The sequence below is a fragment of the Leopardus geoffroyi genome, chromosome E2 (assembly GCF_018350155.1).
Source record: "Leopardus geoffroyi isolate Oge1 chromosome E2, O.geoffroyi_Oge1_pat1.0, whole genome shotgun sequence".
NCBI classification, from domain to species: Eukaryota; Metazoa; Chordata; class Mammalia; order Carnivora; family Felidae; genus Leopardus; species Leopardus geoffroyi.
This window is the reverse complement of record NC_059335.1, coordinates 45,193,548-45,218,947: the sequence shown is the minus strand read 5'-3', so window position 1 is coordinate 45,218,947 and position 25,400 is coordinate 45,193,548. Positions and strand designations below refer to the sequence as shown.

The window sequence follows — 25,400 nt, the reverse complement described above, 5'->3', positions numbered from 1 at the left end:
CTTGTTTTTGAACAGGCCTTTTTGGCTTTCTCTTTTTATATTTTATGTGTCTTTATTATATGTTTGGAACAGAAAGGTTGGCCAAGTCATGAATTCACTGTGCCATCTTGACGGAACTCCCTGTGGTTTCTAACACGATTTTACTCGCAAAAGAAGCAGGGCTCCTAGAAGAGGTGATTATGTGTTTGGGGCAACAGAACTAAAGCTGGGAACAGATTATCATATAGGCCATCAAAGATATCCAAAAGAGTGACGGCAGAGTCAAACTGAAGGGGCCCAAACTGAAAAGCATCATAAGAAAATAATTACTGTCATCAGGACCCTTTGAATTCAAGTTAGACCCTGAGTCCATGATGTTCAAGTGGTACAAATAATAAAAGTGTGCCAAAGAAGTGACATGCTCTGAGTCTGTTGATGCTTGATTCATAAAGTATGGACTATAGAAAAGTGAACTGGACTGTGGTACTTGAACCAACCTCAGACTCAGAGGACATGATAAACAAAAGGATATTGAAAACTAGATTTACAGGGTAGGACTGCAGGGAAATGAGCTGGGGTAATAACTTTGGGCATTAACTCGATTTTCTTCCCAGGATGAGGCTAGAGCCTTGCTGATGCCAAGTTTGGCTGAAGAAGCAGGAGAGCTTGCTATCTGTCGGCATTCTTGTAGAGACATACAGCTCTTTAGGGTTTTTCTAGAAGAGTGATGAGAGCCCCAATATAGAAGGCCAGTAAGGTAGCAAGAATTGAGATCCCATATCCAATGAGGTCCCAGTGACGCCTGGGAGACTCACCGGAGATCTTGGGTGACAAAGGATGACAAGACAAAGGATGACAAAGGATGACAAAAGATCACTGGAGATCTTGGGTGACAAAGGAAGTCCTACCAGCGCTTCACTTCCAAAAAATTCTTATAGTTTTGGCTAATTATATCAGGAACTTATTACAGTACATAGGAGTAGGGGAGCCTCTCTGCCTATCTAATTCTCCTTGAAACACTTCAGAATAAGAAAAAAAATGAGGGGTGCCTGGGTGGTTCAGTTAAGCGTCCAACTTTGGCTCGGGTCATGATGTCAGAGTTGAGTTTGAGCCCTGTGTCGGGCTCTGTGCTGTCAGCTCCAGCTGTGGAACCTGCTTCAGATCCTCTGTCTTCCTCTCTCTCTCTGCCCCTCCCCTGCTCTCTCTTCCAAAAATAAACATTTTTTAATAATTGAGGATATAATAAAAGCAAAGAAAAGTAATTAGAACCCCCCAGGGTGAAAGACTGTATGAGGAAAAGACAGTTTTGTTATATTATACTATTTAGTTCTGGAGCAAACAATATTTATTTGTATAATCATGGTAATATAGGTTTTTGTTGCTTTTCAGCTTTTTGAATAAACCTTTAGAAAAAGTACAGATGATTTCCTTATGATTAAATAATAGAATGTAAATATCAAAAAAAAAAAAATTTGATTGTATAAAAGTAAAAGGACAGCTGCCCAGAGTTAGGGGAGGGAAATGGGAACAGAGAGCTGGAAGGGCAGCCGGTGGGCGGGGCAAGAATGCAGTCCACAAAGTGGGGTGGCAAGGGACCCTGCCCACTGTGAAGGCCAGTAAAACAAGAACCTTTCTGAGGGGCATGGGGGAGACTATGTTGGGAGTTTAAAACTCTATCTGGAAGGATTCAAAAGAAACTAGCATTAATAGTGGCCTTTGGCAGGTGATCAGGGTGGCTGAGGAATAAAAAAGTAAGGGGCGGGGCTTTCACTGTCGACCCGTTTTATCTTTGAATTTTAAACCTTTTTAAAAATTTTTCGGGGGGCTCCTTGGTGGCTCAGTCGGTTAAGCGTCCGACTTCGGCTCAGGTCACGATCTCACTGTCTGTGAGTTCGAGCCCCGCGTCGGGCTCTGTGCTGACTGCTCAGAGCCTGGAGCCTGTTTCAGATTCTGTGTCTCCCTCTCTCTCTGACCCTCCCCCGTTCATGCTCTGTCTCTCTCTGTCTCAAAAATAAATAAACGTTAAAAAAAATTTTTTTTTAATTTTTTTTCGGGGCACCTGGGGGACTCAGTTGGTTAAGCGTCCAACTCGTGATTTCGGCTCAGGTTGTGATCTCATGGTTCATGAGATCGAGTCCTGTGTTGAAAGTGCAGAGACTGCTTGGGATTCTCTGTCTCTCTGTCTCTCTCTGCCTCTCCCCTGCTCACTCGCTCTCTCTCAAAATAAACATTCTTTATAAATAAATAATTAAATACATATATAAAAACGTTAAATAAAAATAAAGGTACATCATCAACAATCCAACTTGCAGGACTGCCCCCTCCTTGAAGAACAGTGTGGGTGGCCAAGACCTGCCCAAGCGCACTCGCTGAAGCTTTGCCGCCATAAGCAAACCATTGGCCACAACTATAATGACCCTTAGGATGGAGATGGGTGTATTACAGGAGTCATACTGCGGAATATTAACAGTAAAGAATCATTTAGACCTACGTTGACGAACATGGAAAGGTATCCCTAACACCCTGCCGAATGAGACAAGTGAGTTGCTCAACATATAGAAGATCCCATCTTTGGTATATTTAAAAATCACACGTATATTTGATTTTCATATGCACACTAGGTAACATGGAAGGGCCACGGCAAACTTAACAGTTCTTTCTGAGGTAAGACGAGGAGAAGAGTTTCCATCTGAACATGCCTTATTTGAATTTATTGTGAGATGTCTGCACAATGTGCAGAGTTTTTTTCAATAATTTTCTCAAAGCACAGCATTGCTCTGGTTAAGTAAAAAAAAGGCTCTGGGGTGGGGCAATGAATTCACCTATAAATTCCAGGAAGGAGCCACTCTGAACATCTCTCTGCCTCTCCTGAGAAGAGGCACAATCAGGGCAAGTTCTTGATCAACGTCATTTCCACGCCAAACGCATCGAGACACAGCAACATGATGATCTGTCCCATGTGAATCCTTAAGGGTGGCAAGACTTCGTGTGACCATTCGCTCAAGATGACGACATCCCTCTATCATCGTGGGACTCAGTAAATGTTTCTTGAATGAATGACTGCCCGGACACTGTCCCCAAGAGCTGGTTTCCAAAACCCACCCAACCTGCAGCCACAGCTGTTCATGTTCTAGCCCCACAAGAACTGCTCACAGAAATCCAGGCCTGGCAGGGAGAGGCTGACGGCGTCCAACGGGTGCAGTGAAGTAACCGTGCCCAACGGCTATAACAGTGACCCCTGCACAGGGACTCAGCCACCCATCAGAAGCCTGACGGTCTTGGTTAATAACACGCACATTCCTAAAACCAGCAAGGTTATGGCACTTCCACCCCTATGTGGGCCTGGAGGGTGTATGGGGCCCAGAGGCCTCTTGTCTGGAGGACAGCGATTCTGTAGACATCCACGCCAACACCACCTACAGCTGCTGATTGTTTATTGCACGAGAAACTGGCAATACCAAGGCAAGGGGGTAGGCATTACAAAACAATCTGGTGACCAACCCAGAGCTACCGAAGGACATTCTACACAACACCTCGGTTATATACACGTATGTACACGCGCGCACGCACATGAACACACTCGGAACACCTGTGAGCCTCAGCCTTCCAAGCCCCCAACGGCAGCTTACACCCCCAACCCCCAGTAGAGCAGGACACTGCGGGGAAGCACAGCAAATGACTCAAGGAAAGAAAAAAAGTTGAGCTCCAGGGAGCTGAGCCACTCAGATCAGCACACACAACACAGTGGACACAGGCCGTCCCTCCGCAGGCCAGGGGGAAGGAAAAGGACCTGGGGGTGTGAGGCTGTCCCCAGGAGGCCCCGTGACTGATCAGTGGATCTGCCTGGGGTCCCAGGAAGGTCAAGCTAGTCTACAGCTGGTGCTCAGTGCTAGAGCCCCAGGGGCCCGCACCAGGGAGCTCACGACAACCACCAGCATCCCAGAGGAGCAGGTACGCCTTGCGGGTCTCCACACGTGGCGGAATGCGCACGTCAGAGGCTGGCGGGAGCTCCGGAAACCAAGTCAGACAGTGTGCAGCAGCTCGAAGCCCTTCCACTGGTCTCCAAGAGCATCATTTTCCACGTGCGGATAAAGCCTCACTTCTAGGCAGAATGAACACGCTCTAGGGTGGCTGGGACACACTGCATTCTCAATGGGAGACTAATGGACCAGCCTGTAGCCTCAGGGGCTGGCGGGGGACAACAGGGTCACCCACGCCCACGTGCTCCAGCACTTGGGGCTGCCTGGACAACTACATCTAGCAAAGGGAGTTCTCTGTCAAAGGTGGCAAGGTTGGGTGACACTCAGGACACCGCCCCCTCCGCCTCTCTGTCAAGGCTTGGGGACTAGGCGGCGCGGAAGCGGAGTCACCGGGTCAGGCCTGCCTGAGCTCACAGAACTGCTAAGCGGGTTCCTAAGCCGAGCAGCCATTTGGGGAATCCCTGGACCAGTGGTGCCGGATCCCTCAAGGTCCCAGCAACACCTGGCGTCCCAGCTCCTTGACAGAAAGTGCCAGCAGCACACCAACATCGAAACACAGAGCAATCCTGCACACAAAACGCTTCAAGTGGATGTCAAAGGGAGAAGAAAGTCTGAGGGAGTCTGTGGTTTCCACCCCACTGACACCCAAGCAGCTGGTACCACCCTTTGTTTGCGGGAAAGAACAAACTGGCCAGCACTGAGTGCAGAGGCGGGCCTTGCTGCTCAGCCTCGGTGACGGGAGCCTGCAGGGAGAGGAGGCGGCAGGCCCAGCTCTCTCCGGGTATGTGAGGAGTTCCTCTCGCTCAGACCTCCATCTTACACAGATCACTGGGAAAGTTCTATTTAAAACAGAACCTCTTTTACTGGCAAAGACTCTGGGCCTTATCGGCCCAGAACAGCTACCCCAAGCGAGTGGCCGGTCTCCTTCTCGCCTGACTGGCCCGTCGGACCCAGGGCTTCCGCCATAGCTCTTCAGCAGAAGGCACCCTCCCTGCACGCTCATGCATACCTATGGCTGGCTGGTCTTCGGGGAAAAGGAGGGAGAGCTTACAGAGAGGGTCAGGCCTCCAGACTCTGAAACGGGTGACAGGGCCAAGGTGACATGGGGGCTTTATTCCAGACTGCCACCAGTGGGTAGGGGGGAAGGGAGGGAGACAGGCAGGGCCTCCAGAGGTCAGACTCTGCCACCACCAGCCTGATGACAGTGTGGCCCCACACACGGCCACTGCTTGGGGGGGCCTCCCGAGTGCTGCGTGGCCTCTGGCCTCTTGGGCAGGAAGAACTCGGGACTATGTGTGCGCTGGGGGGCGTGGGAGGGGGCGGCCTCGGTCACTCCTGTCCAAAGCCTTCAGTCTCCTCGATGGCATACAGCAGCTTCTCTTTCAGCTGTTCATAGCTCTTGTATGGGGGGAGATCCAGACGGTTGAAACTGTTGAAAGAGGGAACAGAAGAGTCAGCACAGAGGTCAGGGTTCCATGGCCCTGCTCCAGCCTGGCCAGGGGGCGGTCAAAAGAGTTCATGTGACTGTGGCTCAAACATGCCAAGTGGCCAGACGCCACAAGAGAGTCCTTGAGGGCCCCGCTGTGTGAGGCCTTAATGCTTCTGGTCCCCGGACCATGGGAGGGTTAGGAGACAGGGCAGGGCCACTGGAGAAAGGGGGAACTGGGCAGCAGGGCACACGGGGAGGCAGCTCTCTGTCTACTGGAAGAGAAGTGTTTGAGTATTTAATAGCCGTTAAGGCCATGAGGACTGCTGCCGTAACTCCCAAAAGATCAGAGGCCCCTCCTCTCGAACCCCAGAGCCACACGGAAGTTGCCAGAGTCAAGTCCCAAAGCAGCCCCACTCACTGGTCTGCCCTCAGGAGCTCATCCGGTCTGTGAGGTTCTAGCCACCGCCCACTAACACCAAAATGCTCACCACGTGTGGCTTCTGGGCAGCCAGGTTTCCTTGCCAACCTTGTCGACGCAAAACTTCTGCGGTCCATTGCTACCTGTTACCCGAAGAACACCACATCAGGTACAACCGAACCATCCCCTCCCACGGCAGGACCCTGGCTGCACCCACAGTGGAGGGAGGGCTCAGGCCCACTGACTTGCTCCCAAGAAGATTTTAATCCCCGCCCGCCTTTCGAGCTGCCCTCACACCAGCCCCAGGGCACCAGCAGGGCAAGGGGAGACACACCAATGAGTTCGGCGAATCCTCCAACAGGCAGGCGGCAAGTCCCGGTGACGAACTGCAGCAGGCGGATCCTCTTCTCATTGTCCATCTCCTTCACCACCTGGAACTCCACCAGTCAGCGCAGAGCCAGACAAGCCACCTGACCCAGAACCTCGCCCTAACCTGTGACTCCAGGCAGCCAGGACCCCTCTTTGGGGCTGAGAACGCAAAGCCCGGGGTTGGGTGGGGGGGGTTACAGCCACCAACCTCAGAAACCCCCAAGCCGCCACCTCTGAGGGGCTGTGTCCGTAGGACAACCCCACCAGTCCGCGGGACATGTCTCGGTCTCAGGGGCACCTCGAGCTGGATTTTCTTTTCCCATCCAAGTTGTACTTTTAAGAACATACCAAGGATAGGAGTGATTGCTTAAGGGGTATGGGGTTTCTTCTTGGGGGTGATGAAGTGTTCTGGAATTAGATGGTGGTAATGATCGCATCACACCGTGAAAGGCCAGTGAACTGTACACCTTAACATGGTGAATTTTTTTTTTTTGAATTTTTTTTTTTTTTTAACATTTATTTATTTTTGGGACAGAGAGAGACAGAGCATGAACGGGGAGGGGCAGAGAGAGAGGGAGACACAGAATCGGAAACAGGCTCCAGGCTCTGAGCCATCAGCCCAGAGCCCGACGCGGGGCTCGAACTCACGGACCGCGAGATCGTGACCTGGCTGAAGTCGGACGCTTAACCGACTGCGCCACCCAGGCGCCCCAACATGGTGAATTTTATGAGATGGGAATTGCACTGTCATGACGACATGTTCACATACGTCCTTTTCTCCAGGGGTGCTACGCTTCGTGACGACAACGACAAGACTACACCCAGGAAAGAACCAATTCATCAGATCCAGGACTCCAAGCTCATTCGGTTTCTCTGGAGCCCAGCACACGCAGTCCCGTCCCACCCAGCTGGAGGGCAGCCGCGCCCTGCGGGAGCTTCCCTTCCTGCCCGCAGGCTGGCGCTCCTGCACCCCAGTGTTTTCAGCTGGCCCAAGGCTGACCACCACCATGTCCTGGCAAGTGCACCGGCCACAAGCCAGCTGCAACCGCGCTGTTCGGCCCCAGGTCGGGTTTCTCCTTGGGGAGGGCGACAAGGAGGAGGGAGGTGACCACACAACAAGGGTCCTCGAGCTTAAGATCTCATCAGGTCTCGTTCCCGTGGCTGACTGCTGAAACACCCCAGCTGAGACCCGCACCCAACTCCGGTGGGATGGGTCCCGGGCCTACCTGCCAGAACCACTGGATCTGCTTGCTGTTCTTGGTGTAGTGCCGGTAGATGGTGTTCTTCTGCCAGTCGCTCATGTCTATCTCCTGCATGCCACACAGCATCAGCTGCAGAGGGGACAGGTGTCAGCGGGCCGGCGCCAGCCCCCTCCCCACAGGTGCACAGTGCCTCATCCATCACTAGCAGGTGAAACCATCCTGAACGTTTTCATCTGTTTCTGCTGGCGGTGGTAATGATCTGGGCGATACAGCCCTGAACGTGGAACCCCTCAAAACGAGGGCCAGGGGAGGAACAGGTGTGAGAAACCAGATCACACCCATCCGCCCCGCGGCCTCGGGCCGGAGGGAGTGTGAGGTTTTACTGGTGAGTCCCTCCAGGGAACGCAGTTGGCCAACAGAGGGCAGGACGGCCCCAGAGGCAGAGGCGCAGGGTGGAGGCAACCTCAGTTCTCACCTCCAGCTCTTTCTCATCAAAGTAGCGCAGCCACTCCAAGGGGGCCACCTCATTGAAGCCGTCCAGGAAGGCTTTGGTCTGCTCTTCCACGCCCCGGGTGAAACGCCAGTCGGTTAGGAGCCTGAAACAGAAGATCAGCCATCAGTGGCGCCGAGACCCGCTCCTCAGGTGCAGCTCGGGGCCTGCCACGAGGCTGTTGTCACATGGCAGCAAGGGATCAGCTGACGGTAACCAGGAGACACTGGAGTCTGTGACATTCCACCACCTCCTCTACCTCCCACCGTCGCTGGCTGAACTTCAGGTATGTGGAGGTGAAGACGCTAGACCGAGAGACCTGAAGAAGGCACACAGGTGAAGTCGCGCACAGACGCGCGTCAGAGGATGGACTTGGGTAGGCACCCGGGACACAGAAATCCTGCCAGTTAGGAGAAGGAAGAGGGAGATGTCCGAGTTTCACGCCTCTTCAAAGCCCTGCAGTCTCGAAGGCTACCATGTGGGGAAAAAAGCGCAAACAGGAGCTCTAACGTGACCTTGGGCTCCGGTTTCCTCAGCTCTGGTCAGCGTGTGATGGCCCTGGGTAGCCATCACAGGCCAATGCCAAATGGGAGGCTGTGATCCCCGGTGAAATACCTGGGCGCCTGGCTGGAGGGTGCCCCAGAGACGAGGGGACTCTGCCCTTCCCCCCGCCACCGGCTCCCCAGTGCTTGAGACTCACATGATGTACTCTTCCTTGTTCTCCTCTGTCACTCGGATGCTCTCACCACCTTCCTTTAGCTCATGGGTTGTCACCTTGCCCAGGATCTCCATGTCCTGGATGAAGTACAGCTCTAGACCACACTCTTCCAGGTTGTTCTCTCTGGGGGCACGAGACACCAAGAGGGAAGAGGTCTATCTCAGAAGGGTCTTCCCTTATCCTGCTCTGTCACTCACGTTAGTGTTTGTGGGATGCAAGGACTCACAGGTAGCTGAAGTCCAGAACAGCGCCCGGGACCTCTCCCTGAGGCACAGAGTGAATTCCAGAGCTGCCCTCCAGGGAAACCTGGGAGCCGTGCATCTCCACAAGCATTTACACAGCCTATAAGAGTGCAAGGCCACTCTGGCGGAGAACATACGGGCCAACCGTGCTACTCCCCCACCCAGAGACCCCTCTCCTCCCAGCACGGTGCAAGGGAGAGGACTCACTTGATCCAGACGATAGAGTTGTAGAATTCAGGGTCAATAGATTCCAGGTCTTTCAGGGTTGGTCTCTTGTTGAGCATCCGCTTATAGAAAGGGAGGGTGAAGCCTGTGTCAATGAACTTCCCATGATACAGAGCCTGAGGAAGAAGAGACATGCCAAAGGGGTTCGGTCTTCAGAGGACCCTGCCCAAGTCAGGCTCTCGGATGCTCCTCACCAAAGTCCAACTACTGCTACCTGCCCTCTCTCCCCAAGAGCGCCTACGACCCTGGGACCACAGGGACAAGCAGAGCCAGCCCGCTTAGGAGCCCACTGCCTGCCCAGCACGCTCACCCGCCAGCTCCCTGTTCTAGCAGAGATCTGCCCGCACTCCCAGCACAGCCCCAGGCGGCGGCCCTGACTCACTGACGCTCAGAGCTGGGCCACAGAGGCAGCCAAAAATAATGCAGACGCTGTCAATGGCAAGAGCTGGCGGGCCAGTGGTGAGTAATAGTCTAGGGTTTTACTGGTCTGTCCTGTCGGCTGCGGGGCCAGGCGGGTCTCTAGACCTGGGAAGAATGTGCCCACTTCCTGAGCCCAGCACCTTAGCCAAGAACTTCCAGACAAGGGGAAGGGACATATTTAGTCATGGGCTCTGGGGTTCCCGCAGGCAGAGCATTCAGGAAGTCAGGAAGAAGCAAAGGAAAGTGAGCGATGAAACATCTCCAACTACCAAAAATGGCAGAAGGACTATATGACTCTCATAAGCTCCCCCTTCTCAATCCCGGTTCTCTGCCCTCACGAGACACTCGACAGGATACACATGACATGACTCCCTTCTCTATTCACACCGTGTTCCTATTTCTAGATAAATACGGGTACCATGACTCCCTTTTTCCTACTGTTCACCCACTCCCTGACGATGCCTCCTACATCCTGACCAACAGTCTACTAGGACTCTGTTCTAAGCTAGTGTTGATTCCAAATCCCCTTCCAGAAGTGAGCGTCTCAGTCAGATACTCCCAAACACTCCCACCCGAGGCTCGTGACAGACCGTGGTACGCACCTCCCCGACATCTCCTCTCCCCCCGCGAGACAGGCAGCAGGTGGGCAGCGTGTGTCATGCCAACACCCTCAGCGGGGTGCGCACTGAATGTCAAGTGAGCGATCGCTTGACCAGTCCTACACAAATCAAACATGAAAACCCTCTCATAGCCCCTGGGGGCACCGCTGACAGAGCTCTGAACTACCTCCAGAATGCTAGCTTTTTGCATGTCTTGTTAGGAGCTGTGTGAGGAGGCGCGTGGGGCTCAGAGATGGGGCACCCACTGCAGGCGGCTGTTGGCATGCCTGGCTCCCCGGCAGCCGCCCTCTCTAGAGATCTCGCAGCAATGCGTCTTACCATAGCGATGAATCTGCCAATAAAGCGGAAATAGGTGAGGTGGTCAGGGTTGATGGAGGAGGCAGGGTTGATCTGCAGGCAGTAATTGTTCTTCCCGGCGTATTCAAATAAACAATACATGGGATTGAGCACCTCATGAGACAGGAGGAAAAACCACTCCCTGTGAGAGAAGACAGAGAAAAACAAGGGTAATGGATCCCTTACTGCAACCTGCACCAGAGATGTGACCCTCCTCTGTCGTCTTGTCTTGGCTAGTTTGGAGACACGCGTCCCTGGTTGCCGAGCCCCACTGGGATTAACACCTGGTATAATTTGTATTAACAGCTGGTCAGTGAGCGAGGGTGAACCAGGACAACAATTGCACTTGTGGACGGTGCTCAGGAAAGCCTGCGTGCATGTCTCTGGGCTCCGAGGTGATGCATTCCAGGACTTTACATCTGATATCCAGTATGTCTGATGGCAAAGGAGCTCTTTGTACCCTGAGGCCACCATGCACAGCTGTGCAGGCTGTGCACTGTACAAAGGCACTATGTTAAAATAGCATAGGTTTGCACATTTATTACGATAATTTTTCTGCATGTAGCAGTCAAGCTGGTATTTTTCCCAATAAAACGAAGGTATCATGACCATTTTCTAACATGGAAGTGTCTTGAGAAAGGGCATCTTTTTCTAAATCTTGCACAGGTGCTGTAAGAAATAGCTAGCCTGTTTTTACCCTGAGTTGGCAGCATAATGTGAATACACAGCAATATGTTCCTAAGCCTTGATGCATGAAAACTCTGTAATCCATGCTGCCTCTAGATTATAAACCTCATTCCCAGCAGCTATACAACAGGTATCTCGCTTCCCTTGCTCTTTCCCCTCCCCTCACCCAGACCCCATCACCATACCCTTTCCCACACTTCCACGCATTTTTCTGAACCAACACCCATGACTTGGCATCTCTTTGTGGCCTAGATACAAGCCGCAAGCCAGAATTCAGGGTCCTTTCAGGCTTGAGCTCAACCAGCAGGGGGACATCCCAAGGGGGCCAGTCCCCGGCTGCTTGTGGCCGGGCAGACGAGGAGTTCCTTCGATGCAGAGGGTGCCTCGGTATCCCGTCCGTGGTTCTACCCTGTGGTAGAACAGCATGACGTAACCTACCATAGGGTAAAACCACTGGCAGGACACAGAGAGACAGACACACACGGGGTGGGAGCCACACCACCAAGCAGAGCCTGGAGAGAAGGTCACCATGGTCACCACAGAACAAAGAGCAATTGATCCACAGGGGCCAACACAGAGGGCAGCACCACCGGCAAACAGAGGACCAGAAGCAAGTGAACCCAACACCAAGAGAGAAGACGTCCCCACACCGTGAGAGGTCAGCGAGCTGAGCGGTCACCGTAGGCCAGGATGCTCCTTCTCCCTGCCAGGGGACCTTCAGCCCCATTATCCAAGGCAACGTTTTGTCAGAGAGTCTGTTAACTTTTGCAGGCAGACTGGGTGAGGGCAGGCCAATACTTTAGGCTCTTCTTATGGGCACATCAACCATTTTAATTTTTGACCCTCTGCACATGATGTGTAGCTGAGCCCTGATCAAGGCCCTCCGGGTTGGGACAGAGCTTATATATGTCAGGCACACAGGGACACACCAGATTTGACCTGCCCCAGCTGCCCAAGAAGAGAAGCCCGGGGCCGATTTTAATTGAAACCACAGGACATCACTATTTAGCCACTGCAGAATGGTTCAAGTACAGAAATCATGAGCCACTGTCCTCAGCTCTTCCCTTGGGAGCTCCCAGCCTCCCCACAGGCCAATAACTAAAGGGTCAATTCCCAGCCCCGAAGGGGACCCTGGGACCCTGCTCCTGCGCCCATGTGGACCAGCCACACCCATGCCTACTCCTGAAGGTGCAGGAGTTTGGGGAGCCAATGTGAGCAAGGGGGAGGCAGCGTTCTGGCTGGAGGCATTTCTGGGGCAACGGGGTGCCGCACAGCCTTCCAGAGGTGATGAGCTTACCTGGCAATGCCTCCGTAGTCCAGGCCCTCCTCGCCGCGCATGATGATGTAGAGCCGGCGGCGCAGGTCATACGGCTTCATGTTCATGATCTGGGGAGACAGAGCATCGTGGCCAGAGTGCCACACCTGCCTCCGTGGCAGGCTGGGGCGGGGCAGGGAATTCTAAGGCCTGCTGTTCAGCAGAGACTTGCCACCAAGGCCCACACCTTGGAAACGCTACCACATGGATTCAACAGGCCACGTGACAGGAGACGGGGTGGTGAGAGGGGGCCTCCTGTTCGTTGGTCTCAGGCACCATGATTATTCTCTAACCTGCTGGAAAGAATCCTCAAAAAGCGTCTGCCTGGAAACGCTGATCTTCACATGGCTGGGGAGGGCATTCGACTGAAAAGAAAGAAAGAAACAAAGAAAGAAAACAAACCCCGAGTCAGGACCTCAGTCATAACCATCCGGTCAAGTCTCTCGTCTGTACAAACAGGCTTCCCCGTCTCCCTGGACCAGTGGCGGAGAGCCTGGTACCGTAGGAATGGGAGCTGGTTTCCTGGAGATGATGTCAGACAGTCGCTTGGGGTAAGACAAGTGACTGGCGACCCTCCCTAAGACGCACGCGTTTCACTACCTCTGCTAGGCTGGGAAATCATGCTAAGTGAACTCAATCACCCAACCTCTGCGGGAGGTCCAGTCCCAGAACTCACGTGGCAGAGGAACCGGAACTGGTGATACTTCCACCGAAAACTTCGGTCGTAGGCACCAGGGGAACCCTGCTTCGTCCTGGGAAGAGCAAAGATGTTCTAGAACCCATGTGATTTCTCAAAAATTAGCAATGTATTTTGTTAGCCCTGAGGAAAGCTGATGCTATGTTAGAGACAAGAAAGGAAAGGAAGTGACCGTCATTAGGTCTCCTGTAGACACATTTGAGGAGTAAAAAGAAAAACCAGAAATAAGGCCAGACTTCTTGCTTTTACAGAAAGACCACTAGTGTTATTCGGAATAAACAGGATAGCCCCTTCCCACCCCCCCACTCCCCCAACCCCGACCCCATTAATGTGACATTAAAACTGGCCACCAGAGGGCAGTAAGAGGATCGAGACGAGGATGAACCCGGACGGTGTGAACAGACAGCAACACTGCCTGTGGAAAGTCCTTACCCAGACTCAAACCCTGGGCGAGGATCCTTAAAGGTGGTGGTGCGTGTATTGTGGTCCACAAAATAGCGTACCCCTTCACTGGTGTACTTCATCTCCCACCCTGGGGGCAGAGCTGGTTCCTGGATCATCCTAGAAGCACGGGAAGAGAGGAGGTAAGGGGTGGTGTCTCCTGGGCCTAGGAGGATGGGGTTCCCGGAGTGCTGCTTTCTCTCCGCTTTCACCCAGGCCCTGCACAGCCCTTGAGGACGCATCTGGAGCAAACACACCTGGTACCACCCAAGTCGTGAGGACAGTTCTGTACCAAAGAGAGGTCATGTACTGTCCCAAGGCCAAAGAACCAGCTCTGGGTGGATGGCCATGGCCTGAGTAGCCACCAGCGATCCTGAGACACCACAGGCCCCATCCCAGACTAGCTTCTAGAGGGGTTCCCTCGAGCCATTCGAGATCACGCTTTGGCAATATGCACAACTGGCCCAGACACCACTCTCTATCCATCGAGAAAGTCAATTCAAGGAGCCACTTTCAAGTCTCATTAGGTCGACACCACATGGTAAGCGTCTTGGGGCATTCGTGTTTGGCTGAAGATATCCCTGAACACTGGCCATGGAGGACCATGCATTCCGAGGCACTTGGCCAACGCTGGAGCTACACCTGGCCGACCTGGCCCATGTCCTTACCCCTGGGTCCGAGGGTCCTCCCACTGCGTGGTGCGTGTGTTATGGTTCACGTAATACACCCGTCCGTTGTCCTGTCTCTTCTCTGCCATGGGAGAATAAAGAAAAGACGACAATCAGCTTGCAAGACCTTGAGTTCCACTCCCCTCTGGCTCCCACGTCCTGAGTGCCAGCGGTCTCAATTTCTGCCCCTGTTCCAGACCTGTTAGAGAAGTTTAACCGATGAAAGCCTGGCTCACTCACATGTGTCACTGGTAAAAAGGACAAAGAGAATCTTTCCCTACTGGGGAGTGGGGGAGGGTCAAACACATTTCCAACTCAAGATCCAGCACTGTCTTTGGTTGGTCGATTTGTTGGAGGAAAGGGGGCGGTGTGGCAACACGGAGGGGGAGCAGCCCCAGCTGAAACCAGAGGCATAATTGCATCCAGCTGTGCGCAAAGTGGAGGCACGGCCAGCCTCCCTTCAACCCTGGTCCCGTCCCCAGTCCCTCACGGGCCGGTCTCTGGTCCTGCAACTGCTCCATCCAGGCAGGGTCATTGTGGGGTGGCTGCATCTTCCTTCGTACCTTCTTAATCAGTACTCGGTACCACAGGGCCTACTCCCGTCTGCCTTCTCTCTTCCCCCCTGCATGAAGGCAAAGCTTTGTTCTAAAACTCTCATAGCCCAGCAAAATGTCGTGTTGCACATGTGCAATAAATGCCTGGGGCTGCGGGCACTTACAATGCCCACCTTGTTCTTACACCTTAGTGTGTGCTTCGAGCCAGGCCAGTGTTTGGGGGTGCTCAGACACATGGTCTCTGGCCTCTGGACAATCTTTCCTATCTCGCCCTCTCCTGGGGCACTGATGACGGCTCGGGTGCTCATGGGAGGGATCCAGGCAGACCCACACTAGCTACTGATTCCAGGCTGTGAGAGGCAGTGAAAGAGGCAGTCCGTCAGCTCCAAGTGGATGACAAGGGAGACGAGGGGCAAGGCTTCGAACCCAAGAGAGGTCACCTTTCCCATGAAGTTCGTGAGCCTTCAATTCTGCTTCTGTCCCTCAAATAACAGATGCTAATGACCCTCCCTCTTTTACAATGACAGGGTGAAATTAAAAAAATAAAAAGAACCAGTTCCAGAAGGTACAGGCAAACCAAAAGCTAAGAAAGGCCTAGAACTGAGGAACTCACACCTCTCCCCTCAAGCATCAGGCTGCAGTGTTCTCAGTATCAACCTAGATGCCTTGGTCTCTCTGTCTTACGTGGTATCCATTTCCTGACAGAAATTTTAAAAACACAGACAAAAGGAAAGAAAGAAAAGATGTCCAAGATTATTACAGAACTCACCATCACCTCAGAAAAGCTTATGGGACTGTCCCACAGAAGGCAGGCTTCCTGAGAAGGTTCTAAAAAAAGGAGAGGCCCCTTCCATTCCAGAAGCTTCTGCTTTAAACTAGATCCTTTGTGTCTGCTCTGCCACGGGCCAGAGCCCATGCTGATCCTCAGGGTGGGGGATCTGTCCAGCCGGTCTGGGGCCTATGCCCTCATTGCTGCCAGGGGGCCTCCTGGAACTGCCTCACAGCATACAATTTCATAGTTTAGGGGCTGGGAAAGCCCTAACCCTAGCATCTAGTTTGCTTCCTTCAGGAAGAAGGAGACCTGGAAGCATGTAGTCACATGGCCAGGGTCAGGGTGGCTGAAGACGTGTGGATCTAAACCTGAGGCATCCTAACCCATGGGCCGGGGTACAGGGAGAACGGTGGGGTCTCTCCTAGAGGGGCAGAAAGGGACCTAGGACTGACAGCAGGAGAGCACAGCTTCCATATCAGGCTCCCACTAAACACAATTCTCACTTGGTTCTGCTCCTCTTTCTGTTCACTCTCAACTCTTCTTGGGGAGGTGGCCCTGTCACAGCCCTGGAAAAGCCACACAAAGCCCAAAGGATGTGATTAGGAAGGGTCCCTGGCCCTCGGCCAGATGTTCTTTTTTCTCAGTTTCATACCAATATAATCTTGTGTGTTTTCCTGATCGCATGTAAACACCACTGACTCTGACCATGGCTCCTAATCCCATCTCAGATATTTCACACTTGGCTTCTGGGAGCTATTTTTGAGTCGCTGCAGATGCTCTGACGTGGTGACCATCATGTAGCAGAACCAAATCATGTAGCAGATTTACTTGGTGACCATGTAGCAGAAAGAAATCATTGGACTCTGCAGACCCAGGAACGACTCTGGGCCCCTGGCTCTGGGTCAGAGTGTCTACTGGCTGCCAAACATCATACATTCTTGTTTAATCTGATGCATTTTCCCTGCCTAGCCAGGAACCCTGTGTTTGACTCCTCACATTTGACTTGCTGCTGATCTCTGAGATACTTGTGACCTTTCATCAGTTCAAAGAGCCAGATGGGTCATCGGTGATTTTCAAGAACTGTCTGGAGGCCTCACTAACCAACACATCCCCCCAGAAGGTCTACAAGGTCCTTCCAGTGCTCTGGAATACAGTGGTAATTCCCTAAGTGACACACTATGGGTCCCAGGGAGGTGATGGAACCTGGTGAATTACTAGCAGGGAGTAATATGTCTACACTAAGAGGATCCAGTTCAAAAGCTGTACTTTCCCAGGTCATGTTCATCCTATCATTGTCACCTTCTCCGTCTTTACTGGGGAGCATGCCCCTGCCCAATTTAATAACCATCTGTGACCACCATCAAACTAGCATTTACTGTCTGCTACCGGCCTCACCAATACACTAAAGTCGGCACATGCTGATTCTTGCAAAAACTGCCCTCTTTGGAACGCAGGGACTCTTGCTGTATTGAACAAAACCCTGACCCAGTTCAGAGCTGCAGAATGCATGGAATCTCACCATCTCTCATGACCCCTTTTTGCATGGTTACTCCTTCCCAGAATAGCCATAAAGCCCATAATCTCTCCCAAGTCAAGGACGTCCATCCCTCTAACTCATTATTGGCAAATCACGCCCAGGACTTAAAATTCTCCAATGACAAGGAGAATCCAGCATGGCGTTATTAATCAGCAATGACGCGCCTCCACAGAGTTGCCACCCAGTGCTCAACTCTCTCATCTGGTTCCCTCTGGTCTCTTTCACAATTGGGTCACAAATAAAAAGGTGGCTTTCTTTAGTCAAAATTAGGCTGAAGTCCTCCAACATCCTGGCTGCAAAAAAAGGTTTGATAAGGTGGCTCCTTCCAATGGCACAGCCACAGACCTGAAACCAGTGCACCTGCGGGTAAGTCAGCGTCAAAATGTCTTAGTCAATGACAGGATGGATGGCTGGGTAGACCATTCAAAGTCAGGACCAAAACCCAACAGTCTCATGGCTGCTAGGGGACTCTGTCCGTAGGGTCATAACCCTTCAGTCATGGCAGGTGAATGCTACAGGGGTGCAGGGGAACTCAATTACTTTCCCAACCTTCCAGCTCCATCGCCTGTAACCTCCCACTAGGGCATCCCCACAGCATGTGCTGGAGAAAAGCGAAATGGAGAATTGAGGGATGGGAGTGAGAAAGACTCGCACGGGAAGAAGACAGAGCATCAGCCTACAGACAGCTGAGGACATGGAAGTAGAACTCGGTACTTACCCCAGCCAGGAGGGAGGGGGCCCAGTGGGTCATGGTCAGTTGAAGCACTTGAAGACTAAACACAAGAAACACAGCAGAACACAGAGATTAAAAAAAAGCCGCCGGTTAAAAATAAATCGATCGATAAAAATAAAAATGCCAAGGACTCATGTCCACATTTGAGCACTTTGCACAGGATACCGTGAGGCCTTAAGTGACATCTGCATCTCTCAAAAGTTTTCTTCAAAAGAGAGAAACCCAAAAAGAACCCCGCACACAGAGGGCCCCGGCGGGCTTTGGAGAGGGGGGAGCGAGGGGGAGGACGATGGGTGCAGAAGAAGGTGGGCCAGGGCTGTGGAGGCAGAGAGCCGGCCCCAGGCATGGCGGGAGGGCCCGGAGCGGACCGCCGGGCGGGCCCGGCCAGTGCCTTCCTGCGGCAGGAGCTCCTGCTCGCGGCGGCCAGGGCGACTGAAATCACCACCACCTCCAACTTTCTCCAAGAACCACACACGGGAGGGGAAAAAATATCGCAGGCCTTTCCAATGAAATCATTCCCACAAGCCCTGCCCACGCCCAGAGCTTCCTGGCTGGGGGCTGGGCCCTCCTCCCTCCAACTCCCTCCTGGGTGCGCCTGAGAGGGAGAGGGAGCAGCCGTGGTGTGCAAAACCAGCCCAGACTGAGGGCACATTCATGCCCCAGGCCCCTCACCTCCCCCAGGAATGTTTTGCTTCCCTTCACAAAGCACCTTTATTCTCCTCCGGCCCGAACCTGAAGTTGCTCAGTGTTCTGTGTGTGCCTGTCTGGGGAGGTGGGGCTGGGGGCGAGGTGGCAAGCGAGCAGGAGAGACAGGAGAAAGAAAGGGGAGCGGACTCCAGGCCTTGAGGGTCACTGTTTACGTTCAAACCCCCCACCCCCTAGCCTAATTCTGCCGTGAGATCCCTGGGGCAGGGCTGCGGTGGACCCAGAGTTCTCATATCCTGCAGAGAAGGGGGGCGCTGTCAAAAACTCTTCATAGTTAAATAAAACAAGTATTGTTCCGTCGTTCCGCACACGCTTGCTTGCTTGCTTTTCTTTTTCCTTTTCTTTTCTTTTTTGCTGAAGCATTTTTATTTCACTTACTAAAACTTAATCGTCGCACGAGGGGATCAAGTTCTCAATGCAGACTTTGGGCTGCCGGCTGGCTCTGTCTGGGGGCGACGGAGCCACACACGGGCAGGAGGATGAATGGAGCTCAGTCTCAGCTTGAGAAAACATTGGTGGAGCTCAACTGCCAAAGAACCCCCGCACCCTTCACAGCCGGCCCTCCACCCCCGGCTGAAAGGACAGAGAAACTTTCTTTCCAAGGTGGCAGTTCAGGCAACTCTTCCAAAGCAAGTTCCAAAAAAGATGTTTAAGTCTTGAAACCATAGGTTCCCTGGTGGGACAGAGCCGCCTTTCAGCAAAGGGCCTCCTACCCGGCACAGTGAGATTGCACGGAGGTGTGGGAAGCTGGGCTGTGCTCGATTTTGGGCCCGTTACCGTCATCCTGGAGGACGTGCTCACGTTTCCACCACAATTCAGACTTAGCTGATGGTTCCTGAAAAAGATCTCCCAAATGTGACATCTCCCGAGGTCATTTTGGTGGGAGCAGGGTGGGGGTGGGGTGCAACATCTCATGAAACCCAAGTTCCTCCAGCTTTGTTTTCCAGTTAACACAGAAGAGCAGTGGCTATAAAAGCATTTGGTCACAGAAGGAAAGGAACGAACTTGTGAAATACGCATGCATTTCAGATAATGAAGCCAAAGAGAACTCGGTGGGGAATGAGCTGTAGCAAAAGGGAAGAAACGCAGGAAAGGTCATTTTAAGAAAGTAAAGAAGCATTCAGAGCAAAACTGTCTGCTGCTTCCAGTCTTTTTTTGGAATGAGTGGATAATCCACATAGCATTCACACGCCAATGGGAAATCAGCTCCCAACTGGTACCCAGTGGGTGTCAGGGGGCTGACAGTCATCTTTTGTACAGCCCTGCAGCTCAACAGACCAAACAACTTTTACTGACAGCCTCCATGACCTGCACTGAACTAGAGACCAAAAATATTTATCAGCTAGCAAATATTTCCCTTCCCAACACCATGGCACCTCCGGTGCAGGCACATGACTTAAAGACCAGTCAATCCGATGCTCCCACTCAGGACTTCCGGGAACGGCAGGAAAGCAGGGGGTCTGTTGGAAATTACTACTGTGATAGAGTCTACAATCCAATGGAGCAACAAGTGTTTAATGGCAGCACAAGAGGACAATGTCCTACACGAACTATTCCTTTGCCTCGCCTGCCCCTGGATTCTGCCAGAGCTTGGTTCTTCGTCATTCTGCTAATTCTATCAACTACCCCATTCCATTTCTGTTTAAGTTGAACCAAGTGGATTTCTATTATTCACCAAAATCAATCGTGACTAGTATACAGAGCACAGGGAGGAGAATTTTAAAAAGAATCATCAACCCTTTTCTTAATCCTTGCCTTTTTTAAAACTTCATACAATGTTGGCTCTCTTTAGTTATGGCATTTTGTTTCGTTCCTTTGCCATCGTCCTATTCTCATCTTATCAGATCCACGCTCCCCGAAACCTATGAACAGGGGACGGAAGAGGAAGCAATAGGGAAGGGAGAGAGGCCAGAGGCTGATAAACGTGAACAACTTATGAGATGGAGTCCATGAAAGCCGACACCTGCAACAATTTTACCTCTTGCAGTTAAAGAAAAGCACTTAACTATTTTGGACATTTCTCCCTCAATGTACATAGTACAACTTGAAAAACAAGAAAAGGAAGTGGACAGAAAGAAGCCAAAGAGAAACAAAAAATAAGAGCCACACATCATGGTTTGAAAACCAAAACCCCAAAACCCCACATCTCCAGTAAGTCAACCGACTGCCCCTTCTCTTCTCCGCCAATTCCCTTGAGATCCCAAGTGTCACTTGGAGCACAGGCAGAAAACCACAGAGAAAGGGGCCTGGAGGGATTAGAGTCAGAAGAAAGATCCTTGGATCTGCAGGTGACTTTAAGCGACAAGACAATTTCCTTTACTAGTAGGAACAGAAAGTAACACTGTTGAATCACTTGCCTGGTAACTGTCCCTGGGTTGGGACATCTGAGGTGCAGGCCGCGAGCCAGACAGCTCACGTTGAGTTCAAGTCCCTCAGGGACTAAGCACTAAGTTCCAGTAATATTTTAAGATACAAACTCAGAAATAAAGAATGTCTAGCAAATAGAGCCGAGGGCAATAAAGGCTCTGGGAAGGGCATTAAAGGTTACGTATGGAAGGCCGGCTCCTTTTTTTAAGTATCCACCCACGGGGTGCAGAACAAAACCCAGGTGTTTGAGAGTTCAATCCAAGGGGCTCTCTGCAGAGTAAGAAAGGAGTTGTCTGTTTCTAGATAATGCAATTTGGCATCCACACATCAGGAGCCACAGAATGATCTGTTTCAGTCCTGTAGACACTGGCTACATCCTTTACTCATTAAGGGAGGACCAAAGTGGGGTAAAGGGAACGCCACGAAAATAGTAGCAGGTTGTGAGATGGGTCCTGTCACACTGCACAATGCATGCGACTAGGTGGGCATCCCTGCTGGAACGCAGCAGGGTCACAGAAGAAAGGGCAAAGAGAAATTGTAAGGGCAATACACAAGTATGTGCATGACGGTCACAACAAACAAAGGCACGCTGGGGCATCAGGAAAGGGGAGCGTATCAGAAATAAGGGGAATGAGAAGAGAAACTGAAAAATGTGTGTGATGGGGCAGAAAGCAGGAAGGAGCTGTGGGAGACCGCGACGTGGGGCTCCTTCGTCTTCTATCTTGCACTGCATTTTGTGTTCTCTCTAGAGCAAGTAAAGAAGAACGAGGTCTTGGTTTCAGCCCAGCAGGAGGAGGAGGAGGAGGAGGAGGAGGAAGAGGAGGAGGAGGAAGAGAGCCCATTGGTACAGTATCAGCTCTTAAGTCTTCCGAGTCAAACCCTGGGCCAAGGCCAAACCCCAAAATAACTGTATGAAAGCAACTCTTCTTACTTGTAACCAGGACATGGCTCCAGAGCAAGCGAGAGGCAAAGCAAATCCAGGGAAGAGGGAAATCAACAGACAGACATTGAAAGCTGACCCATAAAAGATTCTTAACACGTTTTTCAGTATGAATCTTGTTTCACAGAGAAACAGGAACCATCACCTCTATCTAGAACCCTCCTAAGACCCCAGCAAAGTGGGGAAAATCATTTTTAGAGTACTCAAAAAAGTAGTAGGGGACTCTCCAAGGCAAAGTTCTACCTCTGCATGCCTGGAATGGCATTGCTAAAATGAGAGAGGGTGGGCAAGAGAAATGAAGGTTCCAAAAGACCAAGTGGAAGTGACCTCTAGAACCTTCCCTCTCATCCACCAAACATTTCAGTCAGCCGACAGAACATATTTGGTGCATTACACAGAAAAAAAGATTCCTTCAAGAGATTTTTTTTTTCAATACGTAGAGAAACCAAATAAGCAGGGAGACAAAACCAGTGTGAGACTCCTAAAACGTGTCCTTGTCTCTAACACAAAGGATAGAAACACCCAGACCTTCCTAGTTTTGTAGCCACGACCACGCAAGAAAAATGGCAGAGAAAGTCTTTGGGGCCTAGCTCTGGAGGAACAATTTCTGAAATGCAGAGAATGATCACATCCCATCCAATTTCGAAACATGCCAGAACCGGACGCCAGACATGTGTGAAAGGGGCTGCGGAGTACAAGGCCTGGCATGAGAACCTACGCAAGGGCTGCACCGGGTAGACCACGGGGCACCGGGGCACGAATCACAGACAGGCATGACAGTTGACCTTGGGAGACAAGTCGATGTGATAAACACTGTGCTTTCTGTCCATCCGTACTAAAGAGATGGAGGTTTCTACGGTTCTCTCACTCTACAAGGAGCACCGGCCCTGACAGACAGAAGAGGAGGTCGGCTGGCCCAGGGAGGTGGTAGCTCCTGCTTCGGGTGAACAGAGGAAAAAACTGCAAACAAAGGCAAAGTTGATAATGAACAGTACTTAGCTAAACGGAATTAAAGCTATTGTAAGCATCGAACTAGGAAAGTATCTAATTTAGAAATGGGTTGTGCGGTTAGAGTTCATTTCAAACAGAAACAGTGCTGACTAAACTCGGTGATTAAATGCTGTGGACCAGCTCAAAAGGTTTCCAGCCTCTAATCCACCACCTTCTGTAGAGACTCTACTACAGATCCCAAGCTTCATGTTCAAGGCCCCCTGAGAATATGCAGAGTTCCAACTTGGTAATGCTACCTGTCCTGCCAAAGACAGCTGTGTGGCTGGGGGGAACAAGGTCACTAGTGGAGGCTCTAATTGGATGGAAGGAGGGGTTGGGAGGGTTCCTGAAGGGACACAGTACAGGAGGCCATTAGACAGTTAATTTGGGATCATAGCACTCTGAATTCTGGAGTAGGAAATTTGAATGCTGTTCTGTAGGTAATGACCACAGAAGGCTTTGAGCCAGTGATTAAAATGACAGTGATAGGGGCGTCTGGGTGGCTCAGTTGGTTGAGGGTCCGACTCTTGGTCTCAGATCAGGTCTTGATCTCAGGGTCATGAATTCAAGCTGGGCTCCAAGCTGGGCATGGAGACTACTTAAAAAAAAAAAAAAAAAGAAGAAAGAAAAAAGAAAAAAAAAAAAAAACCAGTGATAAATGTTGACCAAAAGTGATCAAATGACAGTGATATGTGAAGACTGCTCTGTTGGGAATAGGCAGTACAGATTGGAAGAGAGAACAATGCCAACAGAGAGAACAAGTGAAAGGCTGCCCTAACCGTTCAGTTGGGAGGGATGAAGGAAAACCAGGAATCAGAAGGAAGTTGAACTAGAGGTCAATAAACTTTTTCTGTAAAGGGCTAGACAGCAAATATTTCAGGCTTTATAAGCTATATGGTCTCTGTTGAAACTACTCAACTCTGTTGTTACAGTGTAAGTAAGTAGCCAGAGTCAATACCTAACTACTTGGAGTGCTTCTGTACCAATAAAACTTTATTTACAAAACCAGGTGTGGGCCACTTTGGCCCATGGGCCATAGTTTGCGAAGCCCTGATCCACAACAACTTTAGAGGTCCTTCCATCCTTAAGAATGTGTCAAATAAAAAAGATTTAAAGAAAAACAATAGCAGAAAGGAAAAGATTTAGATGGCTTTTTTTTTTAATGTGTATTTATTTTTGAGAGAGAGAGCGCAAGCAAGCAGGGGAGGGGCACAGAGAAAAGGCAGACAGGACCCAAGCAGGCTGTGCACTGTCAGTGCAGAGCCAGATGTGGGGCTCAAGCCCACGAACTGTGAGATCATGACCTGAGCTGAAGTTGGATGCTTAACGGACTGAGTAGGTGGCTCTTTTGTTCTCAAAAGTTGAGGTACGGAAGAAGTCACAGCTGACCTTCAGGTTTCAAATTAGAATAAATGGACTTGGATGGAGGGGCCAGAAGAGAAATCCAGTCTTGGCAGAAAGACAGTATATATCTCAGATATACTGAGTCAGTTTCAGGTATATTGAGTCCTGAAACACAGAAGCTCGACACTGAGTTACTAAATTAGAAATGACGGAATTTGAGGAATTTCACCGTGATGAGTAAAATCTCCAGAGCACTGATGTTTCCAGCTACCGTCTTCCCGCTCACCAAACAGGTCAACAAATAGTGTGCGAGGCAGCACATTCTCCAGGGCCAGGAGGCTCCCCTCCCTCGTGGCAAGCCCCTGCCCTCTCACCTGGTAGAGGAATCTTTGGCTGAAGTGCTGCATGGCGCCCTGAAGCTGATTCCGCTGTGACTGCCACTGCTCGTAGTTCCGCACGTACTCGGCTGTGGGGCGCTGCCAGGTGGTGGTCCGCGTGTTGTGATCCACATAGTAAAACCTGCCTCGGGGGTCTGTGCGTTTTTCCCAGCTGGAAACATTAAGGTCAGGATGAATGTAGTGACCACCCACCCCTACTCTCAAATTCTAGAGAAATCTCTGGATGGCTGGTGAGGAGGGGCTGAGGGAGGGTTAAGCAAGGTGTCTGGTGCAGAAGCTGGGCTGCTCCAGGGAAGCACAGCCAGGCAAGTCCCAATGACGGAGGCTACTGGGGCTTTCGTGATTATAGCAGTCATTGCTCTACAGCAGCCAATCCTTCCTCACTGTTAGCTCCTGATTTCCACTTAGGAGATCCAGGTTGTTCTGGGGAAGGAGGAGACTCTACTACCAAGTCCAGAGTTGAACAGCCGACTGGATTAGGGGTAGGCATGCGACCTACGCTGAGCCTAATCAGGGCCAATCTCATGACTTTTTCCAGGAATTCTGGGAAAAATATCTCTCTTCCTTGCCAGATAATGACTGAGAAAGCATGCAGTCCTAGGAACCACTGGCTGCCATCTAGGACCCAAATACATTATGAATTTGACCCAATAGATGACAGAGTAGAAAAACAAAACAAAACGAAAGCCGGCCCCTTGGTGAAATTGTCGAGTCACTAGATGAGGCTTTACTTGAAACCAGGATCTACATCTAGAATATTCAGTTAAATGAGCCAGTTTACTCTCTTTATTATTTAAGTCAATTTGGAACCCAATTTTTGCTAC

At 51.3% G+C, this 25,400-nt stretch overlaps 1 protein-coding gene across 4 annotated transcripts in view; it reads right to left on the bottom strand.

The window, feature by feature from the left end:
• Positions 1–3,396: 3,396 nt before the first annotated feature.
• The window catches only part of WWP2 (WW domain containing E3 ubiquitin protein ligase 2), a 150,185-nt gene continuing 128,181 nt past the window's right edge, over positions 3,397–25,400 (bottom strand). For all 4 annotated transcript variants that reach the window (XM_045443343.1, XM_045443347.1, XM_045443346.1 and 1 more), the window contains 15 exons: positions 24,553–24,727; positions 17,818–17,872; positions 14,237–14,318; positions 13,560–13,688; positions 13,107–13,182; positions 12,724–12,795; positions 12,413–12,501; positions 10,411–10,570; positions 9,035–9,168; positions 8,568–8,708; positions 7,853–7,973; positions 7,402–7,506; positions 6,141–6,237; positions 5,877–5,949; positions 3,397–5,388 (listed from right to left, as the gene is read on the bottom strand). In XM_045443343.1, the coding sequence (XP_045299299.1) occupies positions 5,289–5,388; positions 5,877–5,949; positions 6,141–6,237; positions 7,402–7,506; positions 7,853–7,973; positions 8,568–8,708; positions 9,035–9,168; positions 10,411–10,570; positions 12,413–12,501; positions 12,724–12,795; positions 13,107–13,182; positions 13,560–13,688; positions 14,237–14,318; positions 17,818–17,872; positions 24,553–24,727 (1,609 nt within the window). In that variant the 3' untranslated portion in view covers positions 3,397–5,288. The remainder of the gene's footprint in view (positions 5,389–5,876; positions 5,950–6,140; positions 6,238–7,401; positions 7,507–7,852; positions 7,974–8,567; positions 8,709–9,034; positions 9,169–10,410; positions 10,571–12,412; positions 12,502–12,723; positions 12,796–13,106; positions 13,183–13,559; positions 13,689–14,236; positions 14,319–17,817; positions 17,873–24,552; positions 24,728–25,400) is intronic.